This window comes from Pocillopora verrucosa, chromosome 13, assembly GCF_036669915.1.
Source record: "Pocillopora verrucosa isolate sample1 chromosome 13, ASM3666991v2, whole genome shotgun sequence".
Classification (NCBI taxonomy): Eukaryota; Metazoa; Cnidaria; class Anthozoa; order Scleractinia; family Pocilloporidae; genus Pocillopora; species Pocillopora verrucosa.
In genome coordinates this window covers 776,968-791,539 of record NC_089324.1, presented here as the reverse complement: position 1 = coordinate 791,539, position 14,572 = coordinate 776,968, and the positions used below count along the sequence as shown (strand labels likewise).

Sequence of the window (14,572 nt, the reverse complement as noted above, 5' to 3'; positions counted from 1 at the left end):
TAAAGATCTTTTTCAAAAGAGAATGGAAAGATTCATAATCTCTGCTTCTCTATTTCCGTCAATTGTACTGTACTGTATTGTAGGTTGCTTTCATTTCCTCGCCTTCGCTTTCGTTCACATCAATTTTAATTCTAAAGCAACGAAAGAAAAATCGTCGGATTTTATAATCTTGTTTAACGATATTTGTAGTTAGAGAAAATGTGGTTTTTAGTGGAAACTGTTTGGGTGGCGACTTTATTTTTTATATATCTCTGTTTATTTGCAACTCGATACACAAGTTTGAGACCAATATTACTTGTTTTTACAGTTCCCACTCGCTTTACAATCATAACATATTCGTATCCCCCTCTACAGCCTCGTGAAATCCTAAATTTAGAGAAAAATGTACTTAACGTTCTAATTTTATCACGTTTGTCCTCTAACTTTGGTTTATCAATTTGTCTGGCTCTTGTTAAACTAAACAGTCCACGGGAAAAATATTTGCAGAATTTTGTCTTCTGTGACAACAGGAAATGTTTGTAATTGGTGCGCACGCCTCGAAGATTAAATGTCTCATTGGTGTGGAGTTAATTTAGTGGGCTGCGATGAGTACTTCAGTTTTCTTTTATATTCCCGACTTCTCTTCTGCTGTTTTTCATCAAAGTGTAATAAGGTTGATATTCTGTTTACAAACATTCAGACATCCTCGTTGCGTTCTCAAGAATTTTCATAGTGATGTTATTACCCGAGGCCTCGACTTTTTACCTTTGAAATTGTCAGCTTGTTTTTCGAGAAAACTTCGTACAGCGTAACTCCAGATCATTTTTTCCGTGATTGTGACCTATCTGCCAGTTTAACACCTTGTGATAGAGTGTTTAAGCCGTTATCTCTTAACTCATTGATGTGAGCATATCTTAGATTATTGTTCCATGCTTTCCGTTGAGTTTTTGACGGAGTCGATCAGAGCCAACCGGTGTCTGTCAAACGGCGATTGATTAACGATGATATTTCTTCACCGACACTTCCAATTTGGATTGTACAACTAGCGCACTAGGTACAACCTACCGTTTTTGTCAATTATCTATCATGTTTCACTTTCTAATTTTTCTTGATTCTTCGTCTGTGTCCGCGCTTCTTATCGTTTGTTTTCGCGTGACTCGTCGTTTCATTCGCTTGAGGAGCGAGATAATCTCCCGCGCGTTAATTTTCCGAGTCTTTATTTTGTTGGCGTTAGGTTTCAAAGACAATCAATTGTGCTATTGTGATGTTCTAGCGCGCCATGGCTTCGCATGGAGCGGACCATTTACAAACACGGTGAGATCATTCGCTTAGGCCGTAATTCTTTTGTTTGCTTGGCCTTCCTTGAGCTTATTTCGGAGGTGAAGCTCATGTCAACGCCTTCGCAGCGGTGTTTTAAGCCCTAAAAACTGGATACCACGAGAACGCGAACACTGATTTGGGATTTACTGGGCGCCACAGGTCGAGTACTGAATTTCTTCTGTTTCTATTTGGTAATAGATACGGCGCGCTGGTGATATTTTGCACGAAAAAAATACAACCCAGGAAGCCATTAGAAAAGAAATAGCTGATTCATTGAAACTTTTACAGGATATTCGTTAAGCAATTCCTTCCTGATTTGTGTCTTGGGTTTGGTTTCCACCGCCGGACTGCGCGGAGTGATGGCGTATGTCTGTCAAAGTTATTGCAGTTGTTTTATCACTCAGCAGTTTGGTGGTCGTGTAGAATCCTTCTCAGATGATTTCATAATGTCATAGTGTTAGGTTTATTGGTTTAGCAATGCTAGTGATTTTAGCATGGGAAATTCTGCGAAATTCCAACCCATGCGTCCCAAACGGGAATCTGGGATTTTATTTCCCTACCTGCGGTGCGGCGCGCTGAAATGAGACGGGCGCGCAACTTTAAACGTGTACATAACACGTTTCTTGCTACAATTGGATCGGAAGTTCAGAAAGGAAACTTAGGCTGGGCAAATCTCGAATCGAGTACCTTCTAAATCTTTTTATGGCAACATTTTGTGTCATTTGGCGTATCCGCCAATAATCAGCCCACGCACTGGCTACTTCGTGATCCATGAGTAACAATCAATTGCGAATCCTAAATTCTCCGAATCGTTTATAAGATCAGGTTACGTTACATCTCGGACGGTATTCCTTTCGCGGAACTGAGCACAACGTCGGCTTGTATTTGGTGGCGAGTTTATTGATGTCTCCGTATGGCTGTTTTTGCTCCTTTATCTTTTAAACGAAGCGGTGTCCAGGATTTCCCGCACTGTAAGTCAATTTTCAATTGATGGTTCGTGTTATTTCAATCTACAGTCAAAACGATTCGCGCGAAAGATAACCAGATGAAGGAATGCTGTGTATTTATCTTCATCTCGACGGAATAATAGCAAGCCGACCACAGTGATTTCGAGTAGGAATATCATGATAAAGATTGCTATCTTTGACATTTCTATTCTCAGTGTTGACTCTAAAACTCGTGTGCTCCCTGAAAAACGTCTGCAGCATTGAATTCCTTATCCTGGATACAAATATTTCATAGTTTTGCGAGTTGTGGATTATCTCTTTGTAAAAAAAAATAATTCTCACATTTGTGGTTAGTATTCGGCCCTAAGTTTGTGCAACTTGCGCCGGTAATTTCCGCAAGAAGTGAACGGGCTTAATTTCGTGAGCTATAAGTCAACTGATTTTTGCATAGCGGCTTATAAATATCCTTCACTAACGAAATCTTTCAATCCTCATCATCACAGATTACCACAGCAAGTCTGATAAAACAGAGCAAGATAGTGCAGGAAAAGGAGACTCTGACGCTCTGAAACGTAAGTATTTATGATACTTTCTTTCAGTGCAACTCTTCAGTTACACCAGGGAAAAATTGTGACTAGTGATTCAAGGTAATTATACTGAAGCTCTGACTCTGTAGCTCTCAACTACATCTCAGTTGGTGCTGACTTTTACAAAGTTGGAACCGTTAAGCGTAGCAAAATAAACTTACTGCATGATAAGCTTTCATTGGAATGGTCACACGCTTGGGTTTTTATTAACGAATTCATACCTCATTAGAACCATCTTGAAGACAATACTAAATGAAATTACTGAAAGAACAGAGTTCATGTTCGCGCGCATAAACATGTTTTGGGCTCGACCTAGAGTCATTTAGTCCTCTCCTCGCGATTCAAGCTGAGAAGGGTCAAAACATTTCCATACCCAAGAACATAAACAGTTGTGCTATTATCATAACTTTGGAGGGCATTGAGAAAATAAAAACTGAAGAATGAAAAACAAAACAATCTGAACAATTATGTGACTATGCGAGCATTTTAGCCTTCCGAAATCTCCACTATAACCCGCTAAATGCGCCACAATTTCCTTTAAAGTGATAATGATTTTTAGTAGCTTTCAATTGAATGGTGGTACACTAGGGCTTTATCATCAGACTTGAAAGTTATAACCACTTCGTTCTGTAGAAGAACGAGTGCCACAAGAAAATATTGTTCAGAAGCTTTCACTGGAATGGTCACACCTCAAGGTTTTTATCACCAAACATTATGTTTTCTTTCAAAGAGTTTCGACTCCGTATTTGCTCTTTGTATACAAATGCAAACATTATAACCACAACAATGCTATAACCAAATGATCACAATCGATTAACTGAAAAGAGAAGTACCGCAAGCGTTTTCCTCTACATAACGGTTAGCGAAAACTTTCATTCGGATTTCACATGCAAGGTAAAATATTTTGCGAAAAAACCAGCTACTCTAAGTAGTACAAGAATGTATTTTATCTGCGGTATTTCAAAATGGTGTCTCTCTGTCTAGTCGCCACAAACTTATCCATTTGAACTACCCAAGTATTCCGTCGATTATTTTCCGACAAGCAAACCGAGAAAAAAGCCTCCATAAGTGTAAGGTCATTTTATTTATAAAATCTTATTATCATTTTGTTTTCATCATACCATAAGCCTAGTGAACCATTTATTAAATTCTTTAAGGTTTCTTGAGCTGGCACGCAAGCCTAAGTCGGTCTTTTCATTCATAGTCGAGTCAACTATTTCTTCCTTCTTGAATCTGCGCGACAAGTTAGGAGTGTTACCTTGAAGTATTTGCACCTCAGAGCTCTGGCCCAACTCCTTGATTTTATTGTTTTCATAGTTATTTTCTCAAACAACAGTAATTACACGAAAACTCATTTGACCTTGGGGCGCGATCTTGCGGAATTATTCAATTGTATCTGAGCAACTCCAAGCGTTTTACTTTTAAACTTTCCTGCTGTGAAAGTGGGATTCTTTTGATCTGTCGTTATCGAAAAAGAAAACATGGGCAGAGATATTTCCGTTAAATGGAAACTCTATCACTATGCAATTGGAATATTTGAAATAGCCAAAACGTATAGGCAGTTACGTACCATTGTGTAATGCGGACAATCTTTCGAGGAAATATTTTGTGGAATGTGTTTACTTGACTCGTCTCTTGTTTCCTCAGATAATAAGGTTACAATAGCATTTTGGAATTTTTTTAGTGTAGATTACCCGAGATATTTCTATAGCAAGCCTTTTTGTTTCGGCCATAACTGTCACTGTTAACATCACGTTTGAGTGAACATCCAGAAATTTTTAAAAGGTGCAGAATTGTCACCAGTTATTAATTTTGATCGCTCAAGGGCATTCGAAGTGTTTGTTTTTCTTTTGACTAATTATAGATTTTAAAAAATGTCAATAAACACCAAGACGTCTGGGTGGTTTGACCTTTTGGTTCATTTTATGGTAGAAAATAACATTAACCAGTAAATTCTCAAGTGGACAAGTGATGAGAATTTCTAAACTGATCAGTTAAACTGGCCTCACTTCCTTTAGGTAGCTTTCAATTCTCACAACACACACCACACGAATATCATTTTATTTATTTGGAATAAATGGTATTTTGATCTGTTGATTGACAAGGTTTGATTAAATTGACATTAAAACTGAGACATTATTCTGCGTTAGTGCCGCGTTCATGAACACTTGGTCAAAGTCCCCGGAGGGGAGGGGCGGGGAAGGGAGAGGGAGAGCTTTAAGCTCTTCATCCTTCCCTTCGGCCGTTATTTTGATCCCCTTCCGATCGTTATTGAGAATGATTGCAGTGTTATGACTGAGGAGTGTTCGCAATTTTCTTAAATTATCACGAAGTTCTTCGCTACCCACTCTTGAACTTTGACTGTACGAGAAGCGTAAGAGGCAAAAATCTCATCGCAACACCTCCAGGATGCTTTTTTAATACTTTTTTTGGCAGTCCATGAACATATATTCAAGGAGACAAACTACGTTGAAGAATATTGCTGACCTATCACCAAATTCTCAAAACTACGGTGTATAAGGAATGTATTAGAATCAACAACTACAAGTGGTTTTTTCTGTAATCTTTAATTGATTAATTGAGTGAATTTTTTTTTTACTTGATGTTGGGCCAAGGAAAGCAATCACGTAGCGTGCGACCCTGGAGAAAGTTTAAGGCGATTTCCGGAATTATAACTAAAGACGGATTTTACTCTTAAATATGCTGTTCAAAACTATGGTGTGAACTCAGAGTGCAGTCAATTCTATTACTTGTTTGCGAAAAATATTTCAAGATACAGGAAAGCTCAGAGGACGACTGATTTTACGAGTTACTCGTTTGTCGTTCTCTTTATAGTTTACTTTTTATTTTTTATTTTAAAGAATTGTTAGAGACCTCTGTTTTGCATTCGTTATGCTGATATTTGAGTGAATTACATCCAATGGACCTTGAACGTGGGGAGTTTGGATTATTTAAAATACCTTTTGAAAATACCTTAGTACGTATAACGTTTTCCTTCGGGACGTGAGGGGGTCACTGAAATGCTGTTATCGAGTTAAGATTTTTCCCTCAAGTATCTACGCATTCCGCGAAAAATCTGCGGAATCTGGTTCTCTCTTTCTGCCAATATTATTCCGGATTCAATCTCAATTAGTGCTAATAGCTGTGACAGTTATAACGATAAGGAACTCACGTATTTGTAAGTCATTTAAGACCTCTGTTTTGCATTCGTTGTGCTGATATGTGAGCGAAATACATCCAATAGACCTTGAACGTGGAGAGTTTGGATTATTTAAAATACCTTTTGAAAATACTGTTGTACATATAACGTTTTCCTTCGGGACGTTAGGGGGTCACTGAAATGCTGTTATCGAGTTAAGATTTTCCCTTAAATATCTACGGATTCATTCTCAATTAGTGCTAATAGCTGTGGCAGTTATAACGATAAGGAACTCACGTATTTGTAAGTCACGATCCAATTTTTGATTAGAGTATTGCTATCTCTCTCAAGATCTTATCTGAATTACACGTAGTCAATATTTTATTGGCCACAATTGTCTCTAGTGGGTCGTTCGTCCTTGAAGTCTTTGACATGCGATGAAGAATTGCTTATGTTTCTTTGGCAAAAGAACCGGCCATTTACCCCAAAAAAAAAAAATAAAAGCGTTCTGTTGTTTGTAAAGCTTAGAGACGTTTGTAAGAATTTATTCACAACAGAAATAATAGATTCATTCGTAAACTTCAAGTTGCCTTCTTTTGAAATGGATAAAAGAAATATGTGTGCAATTTCGTTAGAAGTGTTATGGCGGCCTTACCAATTGCCTTTACATTTAAAATATGTGGATTGTGCATGCAGATGAAAACAACTCAGCAGTCCTTTCATTTGTTACTTTTATGTTTGTATATATTGCACAAGGTGAGGCTAACTTTTTTAATTTGCGGATAAAACATTTGTGTGTGGCCATTCTAATGAAAGCTTTCATCTAGTATTGTGTGTGTGTGTTTTGTGTTTTTCAAAGTGGTCTCTGAGAATCTTTGTCTATGAAATTTTGGATCAATGTCAGATTCTGAGCGACTGCCCACCCACCCCTCCCCTAACCAAAAAACAGTCGACTAATAATAAGTTAGGGTTGATGCCGAGTTTGGCGAGGGGTAGGTGGTGTGAAATTTTTGCTATGCTTCAGTTACTAAAAGATGTCTTATTTTGGTGAAGGTCCCCCTGAGTACGTACCTGGTCCGGTGAATGGCCACTTGTACGCCCAGGTGGACAAAGCACTCAAAAAGAAAGTGCGATCCATGAGCTTGGATAGTGGTGCCCGGTCAAGAGGAGCGGAGCAGTTGAACTTCTTTGAAAACAGAGCAAACACTTTGAATCGAAAAAAAGCGTACGGATTTAGAAGCAAAGAAAATGAGGATTTTGGACTGACACAACCCAGTCTTCAGCACAACAATAGCAGCAAAATGCAGCATTCGAGTGAGGACGGCCGGAATAGGGAGATGAAATCGTTTGATAGGCTTCTGCAAGAGCTGGGGGAATGTTCAGAAATTTTGGATTCAACTTTACGACAGGCTGGATCCGGGTCGAGAGGCGTGCAGTCATCAAGTATTCCTGTGGTCAACGGAGGATCGAGGTCTGTTATTCCTCCTGGTCCTCCTGTGCGCCAAAAGGCGAGTTTTGAAGTTGGTGAGCGTTACAGTAGGAGTGGCTTAATAGGAGAACCGCTGCTTCCAAATGGGATCAGTGCTGTAAGGTACAACCAAAGTAACGGACCCTCTTTTGGAGCAACGCATACACGAGTCCCTATCAAACCGCCGCCATATTCACAAAATAGCTCGTGGAATGGCAATGTTAAAACTGGGCAGATGTCGAATGGATATTCTGACGGGGAGGCGCTTTCGGTTGTCTTACACGACGCGCCTTTGTCTAAAGTGTCGCCTGCCATGTCTCCAACGTCGCCAACATTTTTCGCCACCACTGAAATAATGCCAAGGACGTTAAAAGCTAAAACAGTTTCTCATACCACTGTGGGATACAACTTTGTTCCAAACAGCGGTGACCATGTTGACGGTGCTGGTAGGAATGAAGATGTTTCCGTCGCCAGCCAAAGGACGACTTGTAGTCCTGGTGAGCAGAGACGAGGTCCTAAAACCTTTGATTTCAATAACAATGATGATAAACTAGCCGACGTCGAAGACTTTTTCGATTTAGAAGGGCGAAAAACGATCCAGGATTCTGAAACGCTGCCAGAGAAGGGAAATGTGCGTTCGAAAATCGCCCTCCTTAGCGATATGCTCCAACCTGATAATGTGCGTCCTCCGCCACATCAAAATATCAAGGGCCATATAATCCCCATGCCTGGCCTTGCTTGCTTGTCAGCGACAGAAGTGTCCAAAGAAATTTCGAATTACAACGCCAAGTCTTTGGCACCAGGGGAAATAAGCCACTCGTCAGGAACTTTGTACATCAGTGGCGCCCCGCCTAAGAGGATTGTCGAACAAACCAAGCACGTGGCCGAGCCACCCAAAGAGACAGATCTAACTGGGTTCAAAGAGTCGCGTTTACCTCCTGCGCATGAGTTTCTCGTTCACAAGACAGGTACTTTCACGTTTTTCATTCTCATGCAACCTAACATTTGTATCACGCAATCTCAGCTCTTATAACGCGTTACAATCCTCACTGTCCCTTGCAAATGGTGGATTGTATGAAACTAATCTATCACAGTCGCTCTGTAGTTTACTATTACTATCACTATGCCTGGCAACGAAACTCTCTGTTAGGGATACGATGTACACTGAGAAAATACGGCGAGCGACTCGTTAGTCTGTTTCCATTAAAGTAGACCTGATGTGTTTGTGTTCACCGGTATTACCAGTAAGCCTGTGGTACTGTTGAAAAAGATGCCAAACCGTTAAATAATCTCCAAAGTTTTCTTGAACCGTAGATCGTGCCAAAGTATTTCACTTACGACTAAAAACAGTAGAACAATTCTTGTGGGACGTTTCCTTTAAGGGGAATCAAACTTTGGTCTTACCTGGAACAAGTGCACACATCACTTTTGTATTTTTTACCCAAGTCAAGAGGTAACTTTCCTTAGTCCTGGGTATTTCCCTGAGCAAAGGTGTGACTGTTTAATATTGCGCGAATTGTTTTCTTGAAGAAGTAGCTTATTATATTTCCTTCATTTAAGACTTCATGGATCATCACCATGTACTTGAGAAGTCTCCTCCCAGCAGTATTGACGGTATAAGTTTGGATGAAGGTGTCGACTCCAAAGGATCTATCGATGAACCGACCAATCTAGGAACCTCACCATCTGCGTAAGTCAATATTCTTCTTTAGATATCTGAGGATTATCGAATTTGTTGCACAAAGTTTTGTTTTGAACAAATATAGGGCTTGTAGCCAAAGGTATTTGATCTTGACCAAATAATGTCTTTCTGTTCAAATCAACCTCCTCTCCGCTTTTTTCCTATTACCCCTTTCCCCCCCTTCCCCCCCCCCCCCCGTGGCATCCCCTCCTCTCTGCCTTCCTCCCCTCCCCTCCCTCATTTTCTTTCTCCTGGCTGTTATCTCCATCCTACCCCTGTTTCATCTCTTCCTCTGTCTACTACCTTCCCTCGTGGCTTGTTTCTTCTGTCTTCCCACTTCCCCGCTCCTTCCTTCCATCTAACGTTACTCTCTGACCTCAGCAGCAGTGATGGTCACACGGACTCAGCTTTTGGCGAATCAATCGTCAGTACCTCGTCAGTCTCCACGCCCGTTGCTGGTCGTTCGTCAAACCGGTTTAATCCGGTAGCAATCACGACAATGAACCAAGAGGGAGAGGCTGTAACTGATCTGGTCAGTCAACAGTCGAGTTCCAGTAATCTCCTGGAAAGTGCTGCAGTCCATTTGCAAGAAGCACGGGAAGACGAAGAAGCTGGATACGCGAGACTGGAGGATATACGGTCCGCTAAGAAGACACAGAAGAGGTATAGCCACTCTATCTAACATTTCTATAACTGCAATGCTTCCAAGAGTAGAAGGCAAAAATGAATTATTTGGTGTTGAGGTTATCGTGGACGCCTTGATTCCTCGTCAGATTAAACGCGAGACTGAACTATTCTGTCAAGGTGCTCAGCTGGCGCTCCACGAAATAAGCACGAATTTTTGAGCAAACTGATTCTGAACGTGGAATCGATTCACACTTCTAAACTTGTTTCTAGAAAATTAACCTTTATTTCCACTCAATCTGGGAAATGGCGGCTGCACATGTGTCTTCAAAGATATTTTTTAATTTTTCATCAGCAACTATGATCAAGTGAGATTAAATAAGCCGGCCAAAGATGGCAGACTAGCCGATAGTTTTGGCCGGTTGTCGGCTCCGATTGATAATGTTCTTGTTTTTCAGTCCTGGAGATGGTGTTACCACGGAGACTCAGACCACCCTAGAGGAGACAAGCACATCAGCCACTCCTGTAGTTGAACCAATTGTGGAACAGATACAAATCACCAAAACAGCTAGTGACGTTGAAGCCATTAAAGACATTTTATCAGAGATGGCTGACTTGGGGTGAGGCATTTGTTGATGGCGATGAACCGATAGAAAGCGCATTTCGGGAATAAACTTGATTACAACGTTTTTAAGCTATATGGTGATCAATGAAATCTGTTTCAAGTAGTCTACACTACTGGAACACACAAACCTAAAGAACGTTGGTATGTCGGTTGTCATCATAATCGGAAATATGTTTCCTGCTCACTTATTAACTCGTCTGGTATGGTTTTTCTTTCCATATGGTTTTCCTCTCCAGTAGCATCAACGAGCCACAGCTTCTCCAACTTAGTCACCCTAGTACACCACAGAGCGTCAGGAGTGAAGGTCCAAACGGAAAGGGTAGGAGTCCTTTGCTGTCTGATGGATCTGGGTCCTTTGAAAATGCTGTACAGCGAAAGAAATCTCATCCTGTCTCAGATAAAGGCTACGGGTCTACCAACAGTGTATCGTCTGGTTCATCGAATGACAGTGAGTATCGTCCACCACCTTCATTACAACCATATTCAGTCCGTGAGTTGCACACTTGTATGCGCAGAGTGCAGTGCGTGTGGCACGCTTTGTAACTCATGCAAGATTGAGTTTAAAGACACGTTAGCTCTACTGACAGCTACACGATTATAGAGAGGCCGATGTGCTTGCGACAAAATAAAAATCGTGAAGAGTTACAGTGAAATCCCCTTTTTTCTCCCGCTTAAAACTATTGTCCGTCCTATTTTTCAGATGTGTTCCTTCCGGAAAGCCCGAAAATTCCAGGATTAAAATTTGACAGAGACACTTCAGTGTTTTGGTATAAACCAACCATTTCAAGGACTGATGGTATGAAATCACTTCCTTTCTTTGATATATGAAGGCCTCGTACTGTACGGGAGACGATGTTACTTGCATTAGTTGTTAGCGCACAGGTTTCCGAGCGGAAATAACGTGGCCGCGTCACTTTGTTGAGTGTTATGTACTTCGGACTCTAACAGTGACACTCTCCTCTCAGGAGTATAAACAGGAACTAATAGGCTGCCAAGAAACTTGTCAAAGTCTATTCCCTGGAGTTTTCCTACGATAAACTATCCTCTTATACCCCGAGAATTAGCAATACTTCCTGTACACCCTAGCATCAGTGTGTATATTCTCGATACTGTTTTCTATACATTTCCTTTAGTACTGACCAGAGCTTCACTATCATTTCCTATATTCTCAAGACCAAACTTTTTGAGGCAGCAGTGAGACTGTAAGGAGAAATGAGATGCTGGTCACTCTGGTATGAGCCCACTCTGACGAGTTTATTACAGTTTGTCTTGTTTTCTTTTTCTTTAGCAAACGATATCCTAAAAGACTCAGAACCGGGCTCTTTTATCATCCGGGATAGTCAGTCCTTCCCAGGAGCCTTTGGTTTAGCTGTGAAGGTCGCCGTGCCTCCTGCGCATGTCCTTCAGGGACTTCAAGGAGACCTTAGTAAGTTGAAACACCCCTCCCCTTCTAAAGTAGTTAAGGAAAGATTTAATTAATATTTTGCAAAGTACTTGCCACAGTTCCCGTACGATTTGTTTGAGAATTTCACTAAAAAGTTTACCTTTTTTTCTCTTTCTGACACGATTCACTTCACGATTCAGAGTCCTTAATTATGCGCCTGTTTGCACTTTCATTGTTTACCCTCAAGTGGCTGCTAAAAAAAGTACCGATGTTAGGCCCCTTTCTTGCGTTTCTCTATGAGACCCTTCATTGTCTGTTTCCTAAGTTCCGTTTTGTTTCAATACAACTGAAAAAACGAGAGTTCTCCGTCGCGATTTCGAAAGATTACCAAACGTTTTTCTTTCAGCAAAAGTTGATCTCGACAATGAACTTGTTCGGCACTTTCTCATTGAAACAACCAAGAAGGGCGTTAGGTTGAAAGGCTACAACGATGAACCCATTTTTGGTAAGTACTTGAACTGTAACTTGTGTCTCACCAGCCCAACTTAGTGTACAGTATTAAACTTCTCCCATACCACTGGAAGTCTTTTTTATAAAGCCAGCTTTAGCGGAAACCACACAGCACTTTGCCAGATGGCAAATTTGTTGGTTTGTTTGTTTTTACGTTAAAAATTTAACCTAGATCCCCCTTCGCTTTGTCAGCCGCGCAGGTGATAACTTAAAGAGTTAATACCGTGCTATATTTTTATCTTTGTAGGCAGTTTGGCTGCTTTTGTGTATCAACATTCCATCACTCCCTTGGCTCTACCAATCAGACTTAAAATGCCCGCTCATGGTAAGGTGTCTGTTGTTGACCAGTTGTCGCATTCTCGGCAAAAGCCACGCGCTTATATAGTTATTTTATCTATTTTAAGGAATTTTTCATTTAATTTTTAGTGTTTCGTGTTGATAAAAAATAAACCCAGGCTTGCTGACTTGTTTAATCTCGGTTTTCATGTAACAAAATCTTTTATCTTCCCCGACAACGATCGATGTCTACATCGATGTGCCATGTATGCAAGTGTGTATGTTTTCGAATACTATAAAATTTGCAATCCAGTATCCACCATTTTGCTTCTTATTTCGAATTTCGGAATATCGGAACCATTAATAAATGTACGCTATGTTGAAAGTCATCATATCTCTTTTTTCAGACCTCCTAGCTGGAGATAAGGACCAGTCTCTTGACAAGGAGGACGGTCAAAACTGGCCCAAAGGCGCTGGTAAGATACTAGAATTATAACTGATCTGTCTGGCTTGATTTACGAGACGTTAGTTGTGGATTTGATCGTTCTCGGAATGTTTTGCCTTCTTATAGATAATTCTTTTAGATTCTAGTTTCACGGCAGGGTGGTTCTATAACCTGAAACTTCCAAAGAAGAGCATTCTTCCTCCTATTTAGTGAGAGTTACTTGGAACGTTTAGTCCAACAAGAACACGAGAATAAATGATCCGACCAGGCCTCGAACCCAGGCCGCCCCATACGTTGTCTAGATGGCGTATCGCTTGCGCTAGCCTGGAGACCACTATGTCAGGTGGTTACATCATCGAATGTAGAGTAATTTTCGTTTTGTTTTTCAGTTGGTTCCCTTATGTATCTCGGAAAGTGCGAGGTGGAAATGTTAACGGGTGCCAGCGCTATACAGCGAACCGTGGAATTTCTGTCAACAGAAGAGGCTGCCAAGAAATTCACGACAGTTAGCTTTAAGGTCACACCAGACGGAATGACTGTTACAGATACTGAACGAAAGTAAGAAACGCTGCAATTATAGAAATAAGAACCACGTTACAAGGCAGTACCACGTGATAGTACCAGTACCACGTGATAGTATTGCTCATTAGCTTTTATCAAAACCCTTTAACTCCCATAAGTGATCAAGACAGAATTTCTCCTTACAATATCAAAACAAAAAAAAAACAGACAAATGACTAGAGTAAAGGAAAATATCAATTAGGGGACTATTAGTTGATCCAATACCAAATTCTTTGAACTAAAATCATAAGAATTGTATGACAGGCAGTAAGGAGAATTGCTAGTAAGATCTTGGGAGTGAAAGGGTAAATGATTACAGTGGGGTTTTATCCTCCGACCCAAAAGTTTAAACCTTCTTGTTCAGCGTAGTAAACAGCGCCATGAAAATACAGCCCTGTAGCTTCCATTGGACTGGTCACACGATGGACAAGTTTTTTACAGAACTTTTATTTTTTCTTTTCTTCAGAGTTTTCTTCAGGCAGCATTTCCACATGAAGTCAATTCTCTATTGCGGTATAGATCCCAGCGATAAAAGGTGAGAGGCAAGGGTTAGACTTTTTTTAGGATTTTTTACAATAAATCATTTAAAGTTGAGCGTAACATTGGATCGTGCAGTTTGATCATCCGGGTGGTGGTAGTCCTGTGCGCATTTGAAGCTGTAGCTCCTTTTGGTGTAGTTGCCGCAGTCGATGTAGTTTAGTGCAGTCGCGGTAGTTTGTCTCGATGTTGTGTATTATGAAGCTGCGGTAGTTTGGCAGGTCGGTGGAATCATGCTGTGCGGCGCAGTTGTGGGATTTGATGAAAAGGTGGCTACTTTGCAGCTCTTACTGTTTTTGTTGAAAAGTACTTCACAGCCCTGGTGTTCTTGTATCTTATTGCAGGTGGGATCTGAAGACCGCTACATACAGTAGGAAGTCAAAGTAAGTCACGCATTCGAAAGGAAGAAATAATGCCTCGCTTATGGAGGGGATGGAAGGGGGGGGGGGTTCTTTACGGGCTGATTCCTCCCGGTTAAAATCTGGGATT

The 14,572-nt window shown here is 40.7% G+C and overlaps 1 protein-coding gene across 4 annotated transcripts in view; it reads left to right on the top strand.

The window, feature by feature from the left end:
- The window catches only part of LOC131789445 (tensin-3), a 43,869-nt gene that overhangs the window by 26,985 nt on the left and 2,312 nt on the right, over positions 1 to 14,572 (top strand). For 2 of the 4 annotated variants that reach the window (XM_059106550.2, XM_059106554.2), the window contains exons 21-34: positions 2,750 to 2,818; positions 7,026 to 8,408; positions 9,001 to 9,130; positions 9,503 to 9,784; positions 10,204 to 10,365; positions 10,607 to 10,818; positions 11,071 to 11,166; positions 11,659 to 11,796; positions 12,161 to 12,259; positions 12,512 to 12,589; positions 12,948 to 13,016; positions 13,375 to 13,543; positions 14,013 to 14,081; positions 14,428 to 14,466. In XM_059106550.2, the coding sequence (XP_058962533.2) occupies positions 2,750 to 2,818; positions 7,026 to 8,408; positions 9,001 to 9,130; positions 9,503 to 9,784; positions 10,204 to 10,365; positions 10,607 to 10,818; positions 11,071 to 11,166; positions 11,659 to 11,796; positions 12,161 to 12,259; positions 12,512 to 12,589; positions 12,948 to 13,016; positions 13,375 to 13,543; positions 14,013 to 14,081; positions 14,428 to 14,466 (2,995 nt within the window). The remainder of the gene's footprint in view (positions 1 to 2,749; positions 2,819 to 7,025; positions 8,409 to 9,000; positions 9,131 to 9,502; positions 9,785 to 10,203; positions 10,366 to 10,606; positions 10,819 to 11,070; positions 11,167 to 11,658; positions 11,797 to 12,160; positions 12,260 to 12,511; positions 12,590 to 12,947; positions 13,017 to 13,374; positions 13,544 to 14,012; positions 14,082 to 14,427; positions 14,467 to 14,572) is intronic. The other 2 variants (XM_059106552.2, XM_059106551.2) reach the window with 2 other exon arrangements.